Source organism: Phycodurus eques, chromosome 9 (assembly GCF_024500275.1).
Source record: "Phycodurus eques isolate BA_2022a chromosome 9, UOR_Pequ_1.1, whole genome shotgun sequence".
NCBI classification, from domain to species: domain Eukaryota; kingdom Metazoa; phylum Chordata; class Actinopteri; order Syngnathiformes; family Syngnathidae; genus Phycodurus; species Phycodurus eques.
Genome location: NC_084533.1, coordinates 28676525 through 28699628, shown reverse-complemented (window position 1 = coordinate 28699628; position 23104 = coordinate 28676525). Strand labels below are relative to the sequence as shown.

Below are 23104 nucleotides of genomic sequence, written 5' to 3'. Positions count from 1 at the left end.
CTCTCGGGAACAAAGAAATGTCATTTAAAATATTCTAACCTCTAGAGGAGAATCAGGCTCATCCAGGATGTTCTCTTCCCTGCGCAACTTGTGCACGGTCCCTGTAGAACTTGGGTCCACGAGCAGCACGTTGCGACCGGCAGCTCTGTCCAGTTTACAGTCGCTTTTTACGGAGCCGGCGCACGCCTCGTAACTGTAGACGTGCGGGAGCGTCCCCGCCGTCCCCAACGTGTCGCAGTAGCGCGGCGGATAGTACGGAATGACGGGGAGGTCGGAGCGGTACAAGACGCGAGACCGTCTCCACCTGTACACCTTGAGCGATACGATAAGCAGCAAAGAGGCGACGAAGAGGAAGGAGACCGCAGCCAGAGCCGAGACCAAGTAAAAAGTCAGCCGGTCGTCGTCGTCCTCGCTCAAGTCGTCGGCGAACTCCGACCTCGGCACTTCGGGGAAGCCGTCCGCCAGCGCCACGTTCACCGCCACCGTGGCCGAACGAGAGGGCCGCCCGTTGTCCTCCACGACGACGGTCAGTCTTTGTTTGACGGCGTCTTTATCGGTCACTCGGCGGACAGTTCGCATTTCTCCATTGTGGAGGCCCACTTCAAACAGCGCCCCCCTGTCTGTGGCAAATTTGTGCTGCACTTTATAGGAGAGCCAGGCGTTCTGTCCGGAGTCCACGTCCACGGCCACCACTTTAGTCACCAGATAGCCCGCGTCTGCCGAACGAGGCACCGTTTCGGCGTGCGGCGGGACCGGGTACAGGACCTGAGGGGCGTTGTCGTTCTGGTCCCGGATCAGGATGCCCACGCTCACGTTGCCGCAGAGAGGAGGGGAGCCTCCGTCCTGCGCTCGCACCGCAAAGTCCAGCCGCTTCATCCGCTCGTAGTCGAAGGAGCGCACGGCGCTGACGACGCCGCTTTGGGCGTTCACGGACACGAACGAGGAGGCCGGCACTCCGTTCACGGAGGAGTCCTCCAGGATGTAGGAAACGCCAGCGTTCCGGCCCCAGTCCGCGTCTCTGGCTCTCAGCGTGACGACGGAGAGACCCGGCGTGTTGTTTTCCACAACGGAGGCCTCGTACGAGCTCCTCTCGAAGACGGGCGCGTTGTCGTTGACGTCCGAGATGCGCAAGGTGAGAGTGACGCTGCTGGAGAGGGAGGCCACGCCCTCGTCACAGCACGTCACGCTGATGTTGTACTCGGCCGACCGCTCTCGGTCCAAGTCCCCGTCTGTCACTAAACTAAAGAAATTACTATCAGTCGACTTGAGTAGGAAGGGAATATTATGATTAATTGTGCATTGCACTTTGCCATTCTCACCGTCGTCTTGGTCTTGAACGTTAATTATTGTGACGACGGTTTGACTTTTGACATCTTCGGCTATGACATTTGACTTCGACATGACCTTGATCAGCGGGCTGTTATCATTCACGTCCACAATGTCCACTATGACCTTGCAGCTGTCTGTTAATCCCCCGTCGTCGCTTGCATGCAAGTTAATTTGATAGTTGCGAGCTTTTTCGTAGTCTACGTTTCCAATCAGCGTGACCTCCCCCGTGTCTTCATTTATTTGAAACAAATGCCTCACCTCATCCATTGTGTTCCCGATCGAGTATGTTATTTTACCGTTTGATCCTTGATCAGCATCCGACGCGCTCACGACAGTCACGACGGTGCCTTTAGGGGCGTTTTCTGCAACAGTGGCTTCGTACAGAGGCTTTGTGAAAACGGGTGCGTTATCATTGACATCCAAGACGGTGACGAGGACCTGCACTGTGCCCGACATCTGCGGCTCTCCTCCATCGACAGCCGTCAATACAAGACGCAAATGTTCCTTTTCCTCTCTGTCGAGAGCCTGTTTCAAAACCATCTCGACACTCTTGGAGCCGTCAGCTTGACTGTGAAATTTTAATGCAAAATTATCAGACGGTTCGAGGAGGTACGTTTGGAGACCGTTTATTCCAACATCGAGATCCAACGCCTGCTGCAAATTAAATTTCGAACCTATCACTGCCGATTCGCTTATTTTGAATTGGATTTCATCCTTCTCAAAGGCCGGGGGGTTGTCGTTGAGGTCAAGAATCTGCACGATTATCTTGTAAAATTCGATGGGGCTCTCCAGAATAATCTGGAAGTGCAGCGCGCACGGCATCGACTGTGAGCAAAGCGCCTCTCGGTCGATTCGCTCCTTTATGAGGAGAACGCCCCTGTCTTTATTCAGCTCCACGTATTGCTTGCTATCGCCAAAATAAACACGAGCGCTGCGTGACTTCAGTCTTTCCACGCCGATTGCCAAATCCTCGGCTAGATTTCCCACTAAAGAGCCAACGTGCATTTCCTCATCGATGGAATAGTTGATTTGTCCGAATGCAGCGCGGATGAACAGCAACGAGGTGAAAAACGCTACTTGCCGTCTCATTGTTCTCCGGGGCGTCTCGTTCAGCAGAAAAAAAAAACAACAACAACGACGACCGGGCAGCATAAATCCAACCAAAAGGACAATATATCCCAGTAACGAGCAAATGAGGGCGGAAATTACACAAAATAGTCCCGGCGAGATACAAGATGCAGTCCAGACGGTCTCTCGTGTGGTTTGTCTTTTGTTTCTGTGTTAGACGCGTATCAAGACAGGAAGCAGCCCGGCTATATCGGCCACGTCACGGACAACAGCGTCCCTGCGAGTTCAAAATGGAAACTGCAGGACGAGTGCCCCGACAGAGATTTGGAACATCTCCAGCCAATCTTCCATTTTGATACCGTCAATGCGTGATCAGAAGTGACCCCAAACCCAAATGAGGTCACAGTGAGGCAGAAGAAGCGTGTGACCTCTCGCGCTATGCAAACAGCCAATACAACGGATTACAATATTGCCAATGAGATTGCATGATGATGACATATAATACCAGAGCTGAACTCGATACAAATTGGTGAGAAAGTTAAAACAATAAAACAAACAATGAAAACAAATAATCGTTTGTGTTGCACTCTAACAACCGTTTATCGTTTCGGTTTTTTATTTTTAAGTATTGAAAAGAGCGCCCTTGAATGGTTGAAGCAAACTTTGGTGCCGTGATTTCAGTATGTGCGTGACAGTCAACACTTCCTGCCCAATTAAACGTGAACCTTTCACGAACATAGAGCATCACTTCCACCTTGGCTAAATGTTGATGGTGAAATATTCCATGTGAAACATGGACCTGTCATGCTTGCATGGCAAATGAAATGGAAATGACTTTGACATCTTTGTCTCTGTCTGTGGTGCTGAAACACTGAGATGACAAGCGGCAGCAGTTGCAGTTGATGAATGCCTTCACATTCAAATGAAAAAAGGGATGGAGAGTCGCACTTAACTCGGAGTTTAAAAAGTCACTTTGGGTTGAGTAGGTGGGCACAGTCATGCAATCTCGACACTACAGATGCGTAAACGCAAAATCTCTCTGCAATGGCATACGACTGAAAATCATTTCATGTGACCAACTCCAAGAGGCGAGTCCGGTTCGTGCCGGATGTTCTTTTCCCGATACATGTCCCATGACTTTGCTGAAAGGTGTAATGTGTGCATGCGTTAGTTGGGAGCAAAGGTCCATATTTGGACATAGACAACCGCAAAAGGACATATCAATTGAAACATTAGAGCCACTAAAATATAATTCGATGTTTCCTCTGCCGATGCTGCCTTGTGACAATTGGTTTCCGTGTGATTTTAGAAACGCGAGAGAGCGGCAGAAGTAGATACAGTCTCATAAGTTGGGGGATGACGGGCGGAATATATCAGAATCATCTTTATCGTTATTGCCAAGTATGTCCAAAAACACACACGCAAGGGATTTGTCTCCGGGAGTTGGAGCCGCTCGAATACGACAACAGACACTCCATTGGCAGAGAAGACATTGAGAAAAACAGTCACTGAGCAGTAAAGGGTTGCTAGTTATCTGGTAATGCCGGTATATATATATATATATATATATATATATATATATATTTTTTTTTTTTTTTTTGACAATTGTGCAAAAAGATGCAGAGTCCTCTCGCACTTAGAGCAGTTGAAAAGACTCATATTGCAATAGTGCGGTGCAGTGAGCCTTGTGCAAAGGGCGCCGAGACTTCAAGCGAGTGGATGCGAGTTTAAAGTGACGAGTGGTGCGATCATCTGGGACAATGTTGGTTGTGCAAATGTTGCAGATACTACTCAGTTGATTGTGCAAATGGTGCAGATGCTACTCAGGCACATGAGTGGCCAGTATCGGTCAACAACAGATATGCAAATAGTGCAGCGTGGCGAGACAACGACAGTGAGTGCACGAGTCGTGTACAATTGGCCCCACAGAAAGGTGACAACAAACTCAAGTCAAAAAATTGCCAGCATGTTGTCATGGAATTGGAGGTTAGCTGTTTAAGAAGTTGATGGCAAGAGGGAAGAAGCTGTTAGAATGTCTGCTAGTTCTAGTTTGCATATTGGGGTCATCTACAATTGTTAATTTGTAGTTGTGACAAGTACAAACATTGACGACTGAACTCAAATACCACACAAGTGACTAACCTCTAGAGGAGAGTCAAGTTCGTCCAGGATGTTCTCTTCCCTGCGCAACTTGCGCACGGTGCCTGTAGAACTTGGGTCCACGAGCAGCACGTTGCGACCGGCAGCTCTGTCCAGTTTACAGTCGCTTTTTACGGAGCCGGCGGCGGCGCACGCCTCGTAACTGTAGACGTGCGGGAGCGTCCCCGCCGTCCCCAACGTGTCGCAGTAGCGCGGCGGATAGTACGGAATGACGGGGAGGTCGGAGCGGTACGGGACGCGAGACCGTCTCCACCTGTACACCTTGAGCGATACGATAAGCAGCGAGCAGGCGACGAAGAGGAAGGAGACCGCAGCCAGAGCCGAGACTAAGTAAAAAGTCAGCCGGTCGTCGTCGTCCTCGCTAAAGTCGTCGGCGAACTCCGACCTCGGCACTTCGGGGAAGCCGTCCGCCAGCGCCACGTTCACCGCCACCGTGGCCGAACGAGAGGGCCGCCCGTTGTCCTCCACGACGACGGTCAGTCTTTGTTTGACGGCGTCTTTATCGGTCACTCGGCGGACAGTTCGCATTTCTCCATTGTGGAGGCCCACTTCAAACAGCGCCCCCCTGTCTGTGGCAAATTTGTGCTGCACTTTATAGGAGAGCCAGGCGTTCTGTCCGGAGTCCACGTCCACGGCCACCACTTTAGTCACCAGATAGCCCGCGTCTGCCGAACGAGGCACCGTTTCGGCGTGCGGCGGGACCGGGTACAGGACCTGAGGGGCGTTGTCGTTCTGGTCCCGGATCAGGATGCCCACGCTCACGTTGCCGCAGAGAGGAGGGGAGCCTCCGTCCTGCGCTCGCACCGCAAAGTCCAGCCGCTTCATCCGCTCGTAGTCGAAGGAGCGCACGGCGCTGACGACGCCGCTTTGGGCGTTCACGGACACGAACGAGGAGGCCGGCACTCCGTTCACGGAGGAGTCCTCCAGGATGTAGGAAACGCGAGCGTTCCGGCCCCAGTCCGCGTCTCTGGCTCTCAGCGTGACGACGGAGAGACCCGGCGTGTTGTTTTCCACAACGGAGGCCTCGTACGAGCTCCTCTCGAAGACGGGCGCGTTGTCGTTGACGTCCGAGATGCGCAAGGTGAGAGTGACGCTGCTGGAGAGGGAGGCCACGCCCTCGTCACAGCACGTCACGCTGATGTTGTACTCGGCCGACCGCTCTCGGTCCAAGTCCCCGTCTGTCACTAAACTATAGAAATTATTAGATGTCATTTTGATCGCAAATGGGACATTTTCCCCGATGACGCAGCCGACCTGCCCATTGGCATCAGAATCAGGGTCACTGACGCTCATTAACGCGATGACCGTCCTGTCAGAGGCATCTTCTGCCACTGAGCCAGATGCTGAAATCATATTCACAACGGGGCTGTTGTCGTTTACATCGATGACATCGACAATGATTTTGCTGGAATCGGAGAGCCCCCCTTGATCAATAGCCTCAATGTCAATGTGATAGTTTTTCTCTTTTTCATAGTCCACCTGGCCGTTCAGGATGACGTCACCCTCGCTATTAACGTGAAATAGCTTCGACGCGGTGTCCATGCTATTCCCGATGACATACGCGACTTGCCCGTTCGCTCCCTTATCTGCGTCTGTCGCGCTGACTTTCGTGATGAGTGTTCCGACAGCGGAGTTCTCCGTGATGCTTGCTTTGTACACAGCCTGAGTGAACACTGGCGCATTGTCATTTGCGTCCAGAACAGTGACGTGGATCTGCATTGTTCCCGTCAGCTGCGGTTCTCCTCCGTCCTCGGCCGTCAGAACCAAAGATACCCGCTCCTGTTCTTCCCTGTCTAACGGCTTCTGCAAAACCATTTCGACCTTTTTGCTGCCATCGGACTGACTGTGCAGTTTAAGCAGGAAATTGTCGCTCGGCTTCAGGGTGTATCTCTGAAGACCATTCTGTCCTATATCGGCATCAAACGCTTTTTCCAGCATGAATTTAGAGCCCGCGACGGCCGATTCGCTGATTTCAAATTTCCTCTCGTCTTTTTGGAATACTGGCGCATTATCATTGACATCCGTGATTTCCACCGTAATGGGGAATAATTCCAAGGGATTTTCGAGCGTGATTTGGAAATGCAAAGCACAAGGCGTCGTCCGCTTGCAAAGCAACTCGCGGTCCATTTTTTCTTTGACGAGGAGGACTCCTCGTTCCCCGTCCAGCCCGATATACTGAGCGCTGTCTCCCGTGTAAATGCGAGCTTTGCCCGCCTTCAGCCTCTTGACGTCTAAATCCAAATCTCGGGCAAGGTTACCGATTAAAGCTCCTTTTACCATTTCCTCCGGAATGGAGTAGGTGACCTGCCCCGTCACGGAGCCGAGGCAGAAGATGAACGCGAACAGTACTTGCCGTCTCATTGTCCTGGCCGATTCCGCAGCTGAACAAAGGACACCCGTCCTTCTCTCCCTTTATATGTACCGGAGGTCACCGAATGCAGCTCAAAAAAAGAGAAAACAAATGCGAGTTCATCCAAACGTGGGGAATATCATTGAGAATCCAGCGTGAAATATCCGTCCACGATGCGCCACTTGACCGCGGACACCGTGTTTCATCAACGCACTGAGAGGAAATGTGAGAAAAGCTTTCCAAAAAAAAAGAAGAAGAAAGAAAAAAAACAACTGAAAAACGTGAGGCAACAGCGTCCCGTAGAGTTCAAATTGCGCAAGTGCAGCCCGAAAGAATGAAAGAAAAAGTTGCATCCTGAACTGTCAATTCTGATGCACCGACAAGGAATAAAACGAACAAGAATACATTGGAAAAAAAACAGCGAGGCTACTCACGAATTTCATATGATGAATAAATAATAGTTCAATGAAAGCCTCCAATTTAAGGACTTGGTCACGTGATGTGAGAGATTTCATTCAGGCTGCAGAAGCTATTGCATGAGACAAAAACAAAAAAACGAAACGAAGCAAGAGAGGGGTTCGCGACTGTGGTGCAGTGACGTCACTGTCACTGTCACTGTCCATGGTGCTGGACGAATTCGAGCCAAGTCACACACCGATGCGCAATTTGAACCCGCAAAAACATATGACAAATTGCCAAACAGAAGAACATAGTGAGCTCTGACGTCATATTCAGATGACGACAGAAATTCCAAAGTGGTCAAATGTGTTCAGGGAGGCGTGCGAAATGCAACACAGCAAATTTTAAGGCTGATACACGTTTGTCTCCGAGGTTGTGACACCAGAGGATCGATAAGAATCGAGTCACATCGGCAAAGTCCAACTTCGAATGTCCACTGACTTCTGCTTCAAATTCAACGAATTAAATTGTTTAGAATTCGACAACTCGTTCAAGACGAAGAATGTATATCTGCCGAGCGAGAAGGCGAGCCAACACGTGACAGTGGAGACAGAATAGCCACGTGACAATATTTCGGTCAACTCCGCTTGATACGTGGAGGTCAAGATCAGGTTGGTCGAAAAAAAAACCCAGTGAGACCACAAATGATGCTGATATCAATGGAGCTTTGATGTTTGTGGACATACATGTCCATTTACTTTGCTGAATAGGATAACCTGAGCATCTGGTTGCTGGGAGCAAAGGTCCATATTTGGACTAAAATATAAAATATTTAAAAAAATATATTAAAAAACTAAAATATAATTCGATGTTTCCTCTGCCGATGCTGCCTTGTGACAATTGGCTTCCGTGTGATTTTATAAATGCAAGAGAGCGGAAGGAGTACATACAGTCTCATAAATTGGGGGACCCCGGGTGGAATATATTGGGGTCCACACATCCAGCCATCCATTTTCCGTACCGCTTATTCACAAGGGTCGCAAGCGTGCTGGAGCCTATCGCAGCTATCTTCAGGCGAGAGGCGGTGCACACCCTGAACTGGTCGCCAGCCAATCGCAGGGCAGATAGAAACAAACAAGCATTCACACTCACATTCACACCGAAGAGTCTCCAACGGACCTGGCGCGCATGTTTTGGGGACGTGGGAGGAAACCGGAGTACCCGGAGAAAACCCACGCAGGCACGGGGAAACATGCAAACACCACACAGGCGGGGCCGGGATTTGAACCCCGGTCCCCAGAACTGTGAGGCAAATGTGATAATCAGTCGTCCACTGTGCCGCCAATATTGGGGTCATCTCCAATCATTCATTTGTAGTTGTGACAAGTCGAAACATTGACTACTGAACTCAAATAACACACAAGTGACTAACCTCTAGTGGAGAGTCAAGTTCGTCCAGGATGTTCTCTTCCCTGCGCAACTTGCGCACGGTGCCTGCAGAACTTGGGTCCACGAGCAGCACGTTGCGACCGGCAGCTCTGTCCAGTTTACAGTCGCTTTTTGCCGAGCCGGCGGCGGCGCACGCCTCGTAACTGTAGACGTGCGGGAGCGTCCCCGCCGTCCCCAACGTGTCGCAGTAGCGCGGCGGATAGTACGGAATGACGGGGAGGTCGGAGCGGTACGGGACGCGAGACCGTCTCCACCTGTACACCTTGAGCGATACGATAAGCAGCGAGCAGGCGACGAAGAGGAAGGAGACCGCAGCCAGAGCCGAGACTAAGTAAAAAGTCAGCCGGTCGTCGTCGTCCTCGCTAAAGTCGTCGGCGAACTCCGACCTCGGCACTTCGGGGAAGCCGTCCGCCAGCGCCACGTTCACCGCCACCGTGGCCGAACGAGAGGGCCGCCCGTTGTCCTCCACGACGACGGTCAGTCTTTGTTTGACGGCGTCTTTATCGGTCACTCGGCGGACAGTTCGCATTTCTCCATTGTGGAGGCCCACTTCAAACAGCGCCCCCCTGTCTGTGGCAAATTTGTGCTGCACTTTATAGGAGAGCCAGGCGTTCTGTCCGGAGTCCACGTCCACGGCCACCACTTTAGTCACCAGATAGCCCGCGTCTGCCGAACGAGGCACCGTTTCGGCGTGCGGCGGGACCGGGTACAGGACCTGAGGGGCGTTGTCGTTCTGGTCCCGGATCAGGATGCGAACGGCGGCCGCGGAGCTCAGCGGAGGGGACCCGGAGTCGCGGGCGCTCACGTTGAAGTCGAACGACTTGATTTGTTCGTAATCGAAGGATCGGAGCGCGCGGACGACGCCGCTCTCCGGGTGGACCGAGACAAAAGAAGACACGGCCGCTCCGTGAACTTCTTTCTCCTCCAGGAAGTAAGACACTCGAGCGTTCCGGCCCCAGTCCGCGTCACCGGCACTGACGGTCAAGACGGAAAAACCGGGAGGGTTGTTCTCTGCTACGGTCTTCCCGTATTCCGACTGACGGAATTCGGGCGGGTTGTCGTTCACGTCGGATATTTGAACGTTGACGTTTTGACTGCTAGACAGCGGCGGAGAGCCTCGGTCGGACACTGTTATGGTCACGTTATATTCGGGGACGCTTTCCCGGTCTAAGAAGTTTTCGGTCACTATGGTGTAGTAACCTGCTAACGAAGACTCGATTTTAAACGGGACGTCAGCGTTAATGGCGCACTTGACAACACCGTTGCCGTCGGCGTCGTCATCATTCACGTTGAAAACAGCCACGGTTGCACCTGGGGGAGAATCCTCAGGTATGGACTGAGAAAAGGACATCAACTTGATTGTGGGGACGTTGTCGTTCTCATCAATTATGTTGATGAAAACCTTACACGTGTCTGTAAAGCCTCCGTGGTCACTGGCCTGGACGTTTAACTCATAACTCTGTGATTTTTCAAAATCTAGTTGACCAATGATTTTAATCTCTCCTGTTTTAACATTAACATCAAACAACTGCTCTTTGGTAGAACGAGTGGAATAAGTGACGTCACCGTTGAGGCCCGCATCAGCGTCGCTTGCACTCACAGTCGCGATCAAGGTTCCTGCAGGTGAATTTTCTCGCACATCGACCTTGTAAACAGGTTGAGTGCACACTGGCGCGTTGTCGTTGGCGTCCAGCACAGTGATTTGAATTCTCGCCGTCCCCGATCGATGTGGCTCACCGCCATCTGACGCAATCAACATGAGTGTCAGGCTCTCCTCCTGTTCTCGGTCTAAAGGCTTCTCTAAAACCATTTCAATAACTTTTCTGCCATTTGGTTGGTTTTGTATTTCCAATTTAAAATGATCCAATGGTTTAAGTATGTATTTTTGAACATCGTTAATTCCGACATCAGAGTCATCTGCATTCTCAAGTGAGAAACGAGTGCCCACTGCAGCATTTTCAGCGATTTTCAAATGAATTTCCGTCTGAGGGAAGGACGGACTGTTGTCATTAATGTCCACGACCTCCACTGTCACGCGATAAAGTTGGATGGGATTTTCTAAAATGATGTCGAAAGTGAAGCTGCAGGGCGTCGTCTTTCCACAAAGCTCCTCTCGGTCGATGCGCTCTTGAATGACAAGTGTGCCTTTTTCTCGCTTTAAATCCACATACTGTCGGCCTCCTTTCGTAATAATACGAGCTTTACCTGCTCCTAGTCTGGCCACATCCAAGCCCAAATCTCTCGCAATGTTCCCCACGAAAGAGCCTTCCGCCTGCTCCTCCGGTATGGAATAGCGAGCCTGTCCGCTCACGGAGCGCAGCTCACAGAGACAAAGAACGACAAACAGTGTGCGCCATCGGCCTCTGACAGCGCGCATCCACAGACGGTCCATCGCGGATCCGAAAATATCCAAACACCTTGAAAATAAAAACCTCGGTCGAATGTTCCCAAATCAAACAGGAGAATCCACGGAAAACGTTCCTCATCGAATGGCGAGCAGAGCGTCGTCTTTCTCGTCTGCGAAGCTCGAAAAGGAGTCCGAGAGGAGGACTGCTGCACGGACGAGTTTCCTTCCAATTCAATGACGTAGCACGAGCGGCGCTCAGAGCATTTTCGCGGAACTGCACCTCCACGTGATTGCCAAGGGAAACTCGGTGTTGTTTTGTAATCTGTTGCCGCTCGATAACAAAAAGGCAATAAATAGCAAGACAGGACAAAATAATCTACTGATATTGCTCAAGGAAGCGGTTTGGTTCCATTCATTATAACATTATATCTTAGATTGCAATGTGAAAAGATGCTAGAGATTATGTTAAAAATATTGACCTCAAGGTGATTTCAATATAAATAAAGATTGATTTGAAAAATAGATTGAAAAACTCAAGTCATAATTCACGTTTTCTGACTTGAACAAATGTATCCAATATGTAACCAAGACTATTGTCAAACATAAACCAAAGTTCTTCGAAGATGAATAAACGTTGAGTGCGATTCCAGAGACGAGAAAAAGCAGGAAGAGTGCAACAGCTGCGACAACTTGAGGTGCGCCTGAATTGATGTCAGCTCCAAGCATTTCCAGCACCATGGACAGCGACAATCAACATCCAGCTCAGCACAGTTCAGTTGTGACCCAAAGTTCTTTACTTTTCATTGTCCTTCATAATCATGGCTAGAAAACCATGATTACCCAATTAAGACAATGCTTGAAAAATACTTATCCAACAGAAAATAAAAATGCTTGAAACTGGAGTTGATGTGCAAAGTTCTCATATTTTTTAGAATTTGCAGTTTTGTAAATTCGCCTGCTTTTACTCCACTACTTTTAAAATAAAAGATGTACTCGTACGCCATTCCATTCCCCGTAATGTAACGTAATGCCTAAACTGGGGAGCAAAGTTGCGATATTTTCGGGTTTCCGGTCGGAGTCGTTCGTGAAAGTGAGACGCAGGTCATCAGGAAGTCTTAATATGGGCGCACCGGAAGTGTCTCGAGCTGCCGTCTGCAGACGTCAGCGTCACGTGATGGCGTGTCTAACTTCATTCGCCAACATGCAGAGCTTTAACTACACCACTTAAGTAAAATAAATGAATAAATAAAAAAAATCTCTAAACTCGATTGATTCACTTTTTTAACACTTATACTTCTAATCCAGGGTGTCACTCGGCTTTATGAATTGGGGGGCTGTGAGTGAGAATTATTCATCTTCTTATTATTATTATCCACTGATGACAACTCTGCTCCTGTTTTATGGTGTGAATTAATGCATAAAGTTCACCCCATAACCTCGGTTGTCTTTGCGCAAACAGCCAAGAGCTTCACATTGATATTGTGAAGTCAGGGTCTTTTTTTTTTTTCCTCTCTTTTTTTTGGGGTGGGGGGCAAAACGGTTGTGGTTTATCCCTGCTTAGTCAAGATTTTTTGGGTTAAAAAAATATGAGGGCTGGGGAATACAAATCGAACTCAGCCAAATTGACTTAAAAACTGAGTGGATGTGGAAGTTCCGCCAGCACCCCCACCCAAAAAAAAAAAAAAAAAAAAAAAGAAGTTGTGCCCAGAACCACGTTTGTGTCACCGGAACCAATGTTTCACACGGACATTTATTGCAGAAGGACGCAGTGCCACAGATAAACTTGACAGAGGAGCGTCAGTAAGTGATTTTTCAGCCACTCTTAGATGTGTCATGTCCATATAAAATGATTGAGTGGGCTGAATGGTCGTCAACTGTTTTTTTTTTTTTTCCTTTTACCTAAAATGATAATTGCGATTGCAAACCATTCAGCCTTTTGCTGTCGCAAATTCTCAAACCAAATTCATACCATACACTCCGTGCCGACATGAGCAGTTTACGGATCAAAGTCCATTCCTCATAAATGAGAATAAAAAACATGTTAGTTAAAAAAAAAAAAATATATATATATATATATATATATATATATATATATATATATATATATATATATGGGGGTGGGGCGATTATTAGTCGATTATTTGACGACTAATAAATCGGAGAATCGATTCTAAAAATATTTGATAGCGACAGCCTGAATAAATATATATATGCCGTATTTTTTTAAACAATCAAATCATTTAGGGGGCTTAAGAACATTTTAGCGGGGCTGAACTCCCCTAAAATATGTCTAACGACGCCACTGCTTTGAATACTCTTGGACTGGACATCTCATATCAGAAATGCACATTTGATACTTACAATGGGTAGCCGACAATTTCACGTCAAAGACTAGAAGAATATTCTCAAGAATATTGTTGAGGTGACTTCTACCAAAATTATTTTCTGTAGACTTTTGCCTCAAGCATTGCTTCCAGGTTCTTAATACAAGACTGTAAAAGAGACGTCATGAGTTTAAAATATGTATCAATTTAAAAACAAGGCTACTCCATGATATAAACACTGAAAATATCATTCCATCAATTTTCCGTACCGCTTCTCTTCACACGGGTCGCGGGCGTGGTGGCGCCTATCCCAGTTATCTTCGGGCGAGAGGTTGGGTACACCCTCAACGGGTCACCAGCCAATCGCACGGCACAGAAACAAATAACCATTCGCACTCACATCCACACCTACGGGCAATTTAGAGTCTTCAATCAACCTACCATGCATGTTTTTGGGATGTGGGAGGAAACCGGTGCATCCGGAGAAAAACCGCGCAGGCTCGGGTAGAACATGCAAACGCCACACAGGCGAGGCCGGGATTTGAACCCCGGTTCTCGGAACTGTGAGGCAAATGTGCTAACCAGTCGTCCACAGTCTCCACTGAAAAAAAAACATCGAATCATACGAATGGACTGATTTGACTCACCAGAGTCGACATCCGAGAGCAGTTCCCCGACGTCTGCTCGCCGCCGCGCGGCACGTCGGCGTCCGCTCCGTCCACGCTCACTAAACTTTGACTCACGGCTTGCGTGTTCGTCACGTGACCTTTGGCGGCGGCGCACGCCTCGTAACTGTAGACGTGCGGGAGCGTCCCCGCCGTCCCCAACGTGTCGCAGTAGCGCGGCGGGTAATACGGAATGACGGGGAGGTCGGAGCGGTACGGGACGCGAGACCGTCTCCACCTGTACACCTTGAGCGATACGATAAGCAGCGAACAGGCGACGAAGAGGAAGGAGACCGCAGCCAGAGCCGAGACCAAGTAAAAAGTCAGCCGGTCGTCGTCGTCCTCGCTAAAGTCGTCGGCGAACTCCGACCTCGGCACTTCGGGGAAGCCGTCCGCCAGCGCCACGTTCACCGCCACCGTGGCCGAACGAGAGGGCCGCCCGTTGTCCTCCACGACGACGGTCAGTCTTTGTTTGACGGCGTCTTTATCGGTCACTCGGCGGACAGTTCGCATTTCTCCATTGTGGAGGCCCACTTCAAACAGCGCCCCCCTGTCTGTGGCAAATTTGTGCTGCACTTTATAGGAGAGCCAGGCGTTCTGTCCGGAGTCCACGTCCACGGCCACCACTTTAGTCACCAGATAGCCCGCGTCTGCCGAACGAGGCACCGTTTCGGCGTGCGGCGGGACCGGGTACAGGACCTGAGGGGCGTTGTCGTTCTGGTCCCGGATCAGGATGCCCACGCTCACGTTGCCGCAGAGAGGAGGGGAGCCTCCGTCCTGCGCTCGCACCGCAAAGTCCAGCCGCTTCATCCGCTCGTAGTCGAAGGAGCGCACGGCGCTGACGACGCCGCTTTGGGCGTTCACGGACACGAACGAGGAGGCCGGCACTCCGTTCACGGAGGAGTCCTCCAGGATGTAGGAAACGCGAGCGTTCCGGCCCCAGTCCGCGTCTCTGGCTCTCAGCGTGACGACGGAGAGACCCGGCGTGTTGTTTTCCACAACGGAGGCCTCGTACGAGCTCCTCTCGAAGACGGGCGCGTTGTCGTTGACGTCCGAGATGCGCAAGGTGAGAGTGACGCTGCTGGAGAGGGAGGCCACGCCCTCGTCACAGCACGTCACGCTGATGTTGTACTCGGCTGACCGCTCTCGGTCCAAGTCACTGTCTGTCACTAAACTATAAAAGTTATTTTCAGAAGTTTTGAGCGTAAATGGAATATTTTCATCGATAAAGCATTTTACAATTCCGTTGTCTCCCGAATCCAAATCTTCTATGCTGATAACAGTAACGACTGTATTGATTTCGGCGTCCTCAGATATCACATTTGACTTGGACATAATGTTTATTTCGGGCTTGTTGTCATTTACATCTTGTACATCAATAATCAACTTGCAAGAATCTGTGAGTCCTCCCTCATCACTTGCAAGTAAATTAATTTGGAAATATTTTGACGTTTCGAAATCTATATTTCCAATTAATGAAACCTGGCCATTGTCTTGATTGATCTGAAATATATTTCTGACGTTGTCCATGGTGTTTGTTATTGAATATGATATTTTAGAGTTCAAACCTCCATCTGCATCCGAGGCCGACACAGTTGCCACGATCGTCCCGACAGGTGAATTCTCAGTCACGGTTGCTTTGTACGTGTGCTGTGTAAAAACGGGCGCATTATCATTAGCGTCTAACACTGTAATAAGAATCAACATCGTTCCCGACATCCGCGGCTCTCCTCCGTCTTCCGCCGTCAACACGAGCGACATCTGCTCCTCCTTCTCTCTGTCCAAAGGCTTCTGTAAAACCATCTCCACGTTTTGATTTCCATCCGCGTTATTTTGCAATTTAAGAGCAAAATGATCCGATGGATTTAATTCATAATTTTGAAGGTCGTTCATTCCAACATCCGGATCTACTGCCCTTTCTAAAACAAATTTGGCTCCGATGGTCGCAGACTCGCTGATTTTAAATTTCATCTCATTTTTTTCAAAACTCGGCGCGTTGTCATTCATGTCTGTAATCTGCACAGTGACGCTGTAAAACTCGATAGGATTTTCCAAAATGATCCTGAAATGCAGCGCACAAAGCGCGGTGTGTGCGCAAAGAGCCTCTCTGTCGATCCGCTCTTTGACGAGGAGGAGTCCTTTCTCTCGGCTCAGCTCGATGTATCCTTCATTGTTCCTGGAATAAATCTTGGCTTTGCCCGAAATCAAACGTGGCCTTTCCAGACCTAAATCTTGCGCTACGTCGCCCACGACCGACCCTCTGCTCATTTCCTCCGGAATAGAATAGCTGGCCTGGCCGTACGCTGCGCCGAGGGCGAAGAGAGACACAAACATCACCGCTTGCGCCTTCATTGTTCTGTCCAATTCTCCCCGGCGGAGCTCCACTCTGCTGATATTCCACGCAAAAAAAGACCCTCCTCGCAGTCGAATGCCGGATGCAACGCACTCTCAATTGAAGGAAAACAGCTTCAAGGTCCAAATATATGGCCTATATTCTTCATTTGACAAGCACGTCGAACGATGCGTTCTCCTCCCGCGGCGTCGTCTCCGTGTTGTGTCGACGTTCCACGGGAGGCGCAGCTCCAATCCTGCTGCCACTCGTCAACTTTCTGGTCTACAGCGGCCCTAAGAGGCCGTTTTGCAACACTGCAGGCTTGGGACAGGGCTTGACTCCATTTCCACAACGTGACACCAAACCTGGTAGGTCTACTGTTTTTTTAAACGACATCAAATTTATGCGTCCCGAAACTGTAATTTAGCGATATTATTCCATGCACAAGCTGGCACATCGTCAAGGCGACGGAGTATTGTGCTCAATTTCTCTGGGACGGAACACAACATCAAAATCATTCAAATACAATTAGTCCACTATAATTTTGATGTAGTAGGTTGCTTTTTTTTTGTTTTGGTTTGTTTGTTTGTTTGTTTTAAGGACTAAGACGTGTACATATATCGACACGAGGAGCCGTTTTCGTGGAACGAGCGCTCAGGTCAGCTGAGGTAAGCACGGCCGTTGCTGAAGATGCTAAGCTTCCATGCTATCCTGTTCATATTAAATGTTGTTTGCTACACAACGTATGCTTTGTTAAAAAAAAAAAATAATCAAAACCAGACGGAGCTATGGAAGTGTTGTTGAATGTTTAACACCACTGTCAGATGTCTTTTTATACTGTGCCGAAAGTAAGTGAAACGCTTGCAAAATGACGATTAGCACGTAGCTAATCACGGCGCTAGCATGGTTCGTCCATTGCCAGTGCTAATAGTGAAGCTCGCTAAACTAAATTGCTGTCGTTGAAAATTGAATTTATTTCATTTTGGTTCAAAAATCCACTGACACGATTTGAAATAAAAATGCGCGTCAGTTACAAGGGTGTTAAATTGTCTTCATGCAGATTTAGAAGCTGCTAAAAGCATAAATAGTCCATTTTCAAGGTTGGTCATTTCATTTATGCGACAATAGAAAATGTGAAATGTGAATCCATGGTGAATAGTTTTGTTTATACAACAACACTTATGTATTTGTGTGTGTTTGCCAGATCATTGTGCAATGATTTGCATATTGCATATTCTGTGTTGGTTCTGAATGGAAGACATTTTGAGGATTGCGAGTCATTTGATTTGAGGTCATGGTGATGAACAATATTGACTGAACTTGACCTCCATTTTCGAGACTGTTTGTGTAGCTGTAAGGGAGTTGGGGGGCGGGGGCACGTGCCCCCCAGGCACCCCCGTTTTTGCCGCCTCTGCGCACACGTAAGTCAAAAGGGCCGAACACTTTTCCACTTATTTTTGTTTCAAGAGCCGAATTGAAGTTTGATTTTCATACGTCGCATTCACTTGGCCAAGTTGTGTTGAAGGCAGCGAAGTTTCCACTGTTCAACTTGCAACGACTCGCTTCTGTCGAGTCATGTCGACAATCACGTCTTTTCAACCCATCTTGACATGTTTGCGTTTTGCCCCCCCCAATAATATTTATATTTATTTTGAGTGTCATCGCCCAGGTACACGATGTCCAAATGGACATGCTCCTTTTCAATCACTTTCAATCGCATCATTTTAAAACGCAGTCACTTGACAAACACGAAAATGGCAAAGCGGCAAATGTCAAATTGAAAGCGACTGTCCATGCTTGTTTCAAGAGATATGTGGGTGGGCCACAATTTCCGACAATCAGTGGTTTACTGTCCGCCAAATAACAAGACGACACGTTAACCTTCCCGAGTGCACGACATCCACAACCTCCAGAAGGATTTTTTACTCAGCAAATTAACGTTCGGGGGATTTTCTTTCAATAGCTGACCACGAAACCCATTTAAACATAATCCAAAACAAAACAAGAGTTGTCATGTTTTAAGTCAACACTTCCTACCAAACTGCAAAGTTTTCAAGACTAATATATCCACGACCGTAGAAGAGCATCTGATTTTAAGAGTCACATTGAAGGACAAAAGAAAACCTCAGCCTCTCCAAACCCCCGAAGAGTTACTGCACGTCCAAGCAGCTTGAAAAGAACAATCAAAATGATCACACCTCCCACTTTCAGCAGCCAATGAGATGATATTTCATTGAAAACCATCCAGCCCGGCAGAGACCGCGGGAACGGAGAAAACAACATGAATACTTTAAAACAATATCAAAACGTTGCCACAGTTTGCAGCACAGAACAAGGATTTACTTCCATCCTATATGAACACACGGGCTCAAATGGAGAAGAAATAAATGAGTGATCGAAAAGCTGTCCTTGGTCCTGAAACTACAGGCATGTGCATGATGTTTGTCAGGAATCAAAAGACAAAAACCAGAACCATACCTCTTGCCTTTGTGCCTTCCTGCTTCGTGAAGGTAACAAGATGCTTTGAAACATGAGATGTAATCTTCTAATGCAAAAGGTAACAAAGCGCGCAGTATTAAAAGTATGTTAAACTAACCTCTAGTGGAGAGTCAAGTTCGTCCAGGATGTTCTCTTCCCTGCGCAACTTGTGCACGGTGCCTGTAGAACTTGGGTCCACGAGCAGCACGTTGCGACCGGCAGCTCTGTCCAGTTTACAGTCGCTTTTTGCCGAGCCGGCGGTGGCGCACGCCTCGTAACTGTAGACGTGCGGGAGCGTCCCCGCCGTCCCCAACGTGTCGCAGTAGCGCGGCGGATAGTACGGAATGACGGGGAGGTCGGAGCGGTACAAGACGCGAGACCGTCTCCACCTGTACACCTTGAGCGATACGATAAGCAGCGAGCAGGCGACGAAGAGGAAGGAGACCGCAGCCAGAGCCGAGACCAAGTAAAAAGTCAGCCGGTCGTCGTCGTCCTCGCTAAAGTCGTCGGCGAACTCCGACCTCGGCACTTCGGGGAAGCCGTCCGCCAGCGCCACGTTCACCGCCACCGTGGCCGAACGAGAGGGCCGCCCGTTGTCCTCCACGACGACGGTCAGTCTTTGTTTGACGGCGTCTTTATCGGTCACTCGGCGGACAGTTCGCATTTCTCCATTGTGGAGGCCCACTTCAAACAGCGCCCCCCTGTCTGTGGCAAATTTGTGCTGCACTTTATAGGAGAGCCAGGCGTTCTGTCCGGAGTCCACGTCCACGGCCACCACTTTAGTCACCAGATAGCCCGCGTCTGCCGAACGAGGCACCGTTTCGGCGTGCGGCGGGACCGGGTACAGGACCTGAGGGGCGTTGTCGTTCTGGTCCCGGATCAGGATGCCCACGCTCACGTTGCCGCAGAGAGGAGGGGAGCCTCCGTCCTGCGCTCGCACCGCAAAGTCCAGCCGCTTCATCCGCTCGTAGTCGAAGGAGCGCACGGCGCTGACGACGCCGCTTTGGGCGTTCACGGACACGAACGAGGAGGCCGGCACTCCGTTCACGGAGGAGTCCTCCAGGATGTAGGAAACGCGAGCGTTCCGGCCCCAGTCCGCGTCTCTGGCTCTCAGCGTGACGACGGAGAGACCCGGCGTGTTGTTTTCCACAACGGAGGCCTCGTACGAGCTCCTCTCGAAGACGGGCGCGTTGTCGTTGACGTCCGAGATGCGCAAGGTGAGAGTGACGCTGCTGGAGAGGGAGGCCACGCCCTCGTCACAGCACGTCACGCTGATGTTGTACTCGGCCGACCGCTCTCGGTCCAAGTCCCCGTCTGTCACTAAACTATAAAATCCATTCAAAGACGTTTGTATTTTAAAGGGCGTGTTATCGTCTTTAACGCACTCCACTTTTCCGTTATTCTCCGAATCCGGATCACTCACACTTAACATCGCAATAACGGTATTAGGAGGCGAGTCTTCTATTATGCGGTCTGATTTGGAAACGACATTAATGTGAGGGCGATTGTCGTTCATATCGATGACGTCAACCACCACCTTTGTGGAATCAGACAGGCCTCCCTTGTCGACCACCTCCACATCCATTTGATAGGAAGTGGCCTTTTCAAAATCGAGCTCACCTGCCAGGGTGATGACACCACTTTGCGGGTTAATGTGAAAAATATCAGACAGAAGGCGTTTGCTGGGCGATATCAGGTATGATAGGTCACCATTCGCGCCGATGTCTCTATCAGAAGCACTCACGGTCGTCACGCTGGTGCCCTTGGGTGCGTTTTCGGGTATTTTGGCTCTATAAATACGTGTTGCGAACGTGGGCGCGTTGTCATTCGCATCTAACACATTAACAAATATCTGCATCGTGCCCGACAGCTGCGGCTCGCCTCCATCCATAGCAGTTAATAAAAGCCTGATATAATCCTGCTTTTCGCGATCGAGAGGTTTCTGCAGCACCATTTCCACCTTTTTACTTCCATCTGCCTCATTCTCGAATTTTAATGCAAAGTTATCAGCAGGAGTGAGTGTGTATTGCTGCAAGCCATTCGTCCCTATGTCCAAATCGATCGCTTTCTCTAATATAAATTTGGACCCGATGACGGTCGACTCGCTAATTTCAAAGCGTTTTTCAGCGTTGGCAAAACTGGGCGCGTTGTCGTTGATATCAGTAATCTCCACCGTGACGCGGAACAGCTCCATTGGGTTTTCCAGAATGATCTGGAAATGCAAAGCGCACGGCGAGGTCTCGCCGCACAAAGCCTCCCGGTCTATCCGCTCCCGGACAACCAGGACTCCTCTTTCTTTATTCATGCCGACGTACTCCACACTGCGGCCGGTGTACACACGAGCCTTGCCGGATTTTAGCCTCTTGAGCTCCAAACCTAAATCGTGCACGACGTTCCCAACCGCAGAGCCTTCGGACATTTCTTCAGGGATGGAATAGCTGACCTGGCCGAGCACGCAGCGAAGGCACAGAGCCGAGAAGAACAACAGTACTTGCCGTCTCATTGTGTTGACCGCGGAGCTCGTTTTCCGTCAGCAATTCAAATCCAACAATCGCGACTCCCTGACCAAATGCGCCTCGAACAAAAAAAGGCAACACTCCAAAGCAAATTCAATCAAATCCAATCCGATCACGAGTCCTGATTCCTCACTGTTCGCCTCCTGAACGACGACTGCTCAAAATGTGCGATGAGCAACGCAGCAGCACGGAAGGCAGGGACAAAGAGTAGACAGGAAAAAAAGAAATACAGCAGCTACTCAATCTCAGCACGCATGCCGACAGCGCCGCTTTGAGATGAAAATTAGAAAGTACAACGGGAAGTTAAAAAAAAAAATCATAATAATCACCCGCCACCAAAACAGCAGCCAGGAATGAAAGAATTCAAACTCAAATTATGAGAACTAAAGCAGAATTAAAGCTCGAATATGAATGGAGTAAAATGCGCATCTTATAGAAAATGTATGTAGGATTCAATTCAGTGATTAGCGAACAGATGACTTGCAGATAACATAATGATGTCACCGCAGTAGAAAGGGGCGTTGACGTCACACCCCACAGAAGGTCACTTCTGCAAGCCAACCGCTGTCCGTGGTGCTGGAAGTTGGACACTTGCCTCAAAGGCCGAACATGACTGTTAGGATTTGTGGATGCTCTTACACTGAAAGCGTCAGAGGTGTAAAAGTGCGCGTGTGCAAAAATAAAAGTAGTTCCGCTTTTGCACTAACGATGGCTTGTGTGTGTGTGTGTGTGTGTGTGTGTGTGTGTGAATTATTCCTCCAAAAAGTGTAACATACAAACACGGTCTTTCGTGCCCTCAAGATGTCAAGTCTAACAGGTCATGGGCACAGTAGGGAAGTCGGAGGCCGGTGGAACCGAAGCGCTTACGCTTCGATGGAGATGAAAAGAACTACGAGTTACGGGAGACAAAGTTTGTGGGACACCTGCGCTTGCAAGGCCTCAAGGCAACCGCGGTCAGTGCAGCACAAGATGACGGTGACAGCGATGCTGAGAAAAATGAAGCAGCACACGCCCAACTAATTCAAGTTTTGGACGACCCGAGCCTCTCGCTGATTATGAGAGAAGCAGCGGATGACGGAGGGAGAGCGTTGCAGATACTGAGGGAGTACGACGCAGGCAAAGGAAAGCCACGGATGATTAGCCTTTATACGGAGCTAACTTCGCGACAAAAAGCAGTGTCGCGGATTATGTTATTCGCGCCGAACCTGCAATTACCGCATCGAGGAACGCTCGAGAGACCCTGAGCGACGGACTACTGATTGCAATGATATTGAAAGGTTTACCGGACACCTTCAAGCCATTCGCTATCCACGTGACGCAAAGCGACAAGACGATGACGTTCGGCCAATTCAAAACAAAGAAACAAAAAATTCAACACCCACTCAAATGATGACAACGTGATGAAGGCGAGTGGAAGGCTGGGTGAAACAGAAAGAAGTTAAAAATAACTCTGAAGTAACTTGCTATAACTGTCGACAGAAAGGCCACAAAGCACGGGAACGCACGAGTGAACCCCAAGAAAATACCGATAAACAATGGCGCACTTTTTGCAAGAGCTCGACTCATCGAAATGCAAATTGCAGACAAATTAAGAGAGACGATATGAAAAAAGCAAGCGATGCCGATGCGCACACGCTTGCATTCAAGATGAAGGCTTGTCAAAGTTGTGATAAGACACCCAAGGTCG

At 49.2% G+C, this 23104-nt stretch overlaps 2 protein-coding genes across 16 annotated transcripts in view; both read right to left on the bottom strand.

Moving 5' to 3' along the window:
* Positions 1 to 23104, bottom strand: part of LOC133407442 (protocadherin gamma-C5-like) — a 276972-nt gene that overhangs the window by 68433 nt on the left and 185435 nt on the right. For 2 of the 15 annotated variants that reach the window (XM_061685351.1, XM_061685364.1), the window contains exon 1: positions 8739 to 12723. The exons of 9 other annotated variants lie outside the window; for them this stretch is intronic. In XM_061685351.1, the coding sequence (XP_061541335.1) occupies positions 8739 to 11147 (2409 nt within the window). In that variant the 5' untranslated portion in view covers positions 11148 to 12723. Of the gene's footprint in view, positions 1 to 39; positions 2419 to 4539; positions 7114 to 8738; positions 12724 to 14073; positions 16929 to 23104 lie in introns of those variants that run through there. 4 more of the 15 variants (XM_061685362.1, XM_061685368.1, XM_061685360.1 and 1 more) reach the window with 4 other exon arrangements.
* On the bottom strand, positions 17211 to 21612 carry LOC133407776 (protocadherin beta-16-like). Its single transcript, XM_061686017.1, has one exon. It carries the CDS (start codon positions 21402 to 21404, stop codon positions 18999 to 19001), a length of 2406 nt encoding a protein of 801 aa, XP_061542001.1. The 5' UTR covers positions 21405 to 21612; the 3' UTR covers positions 17211 to 18998.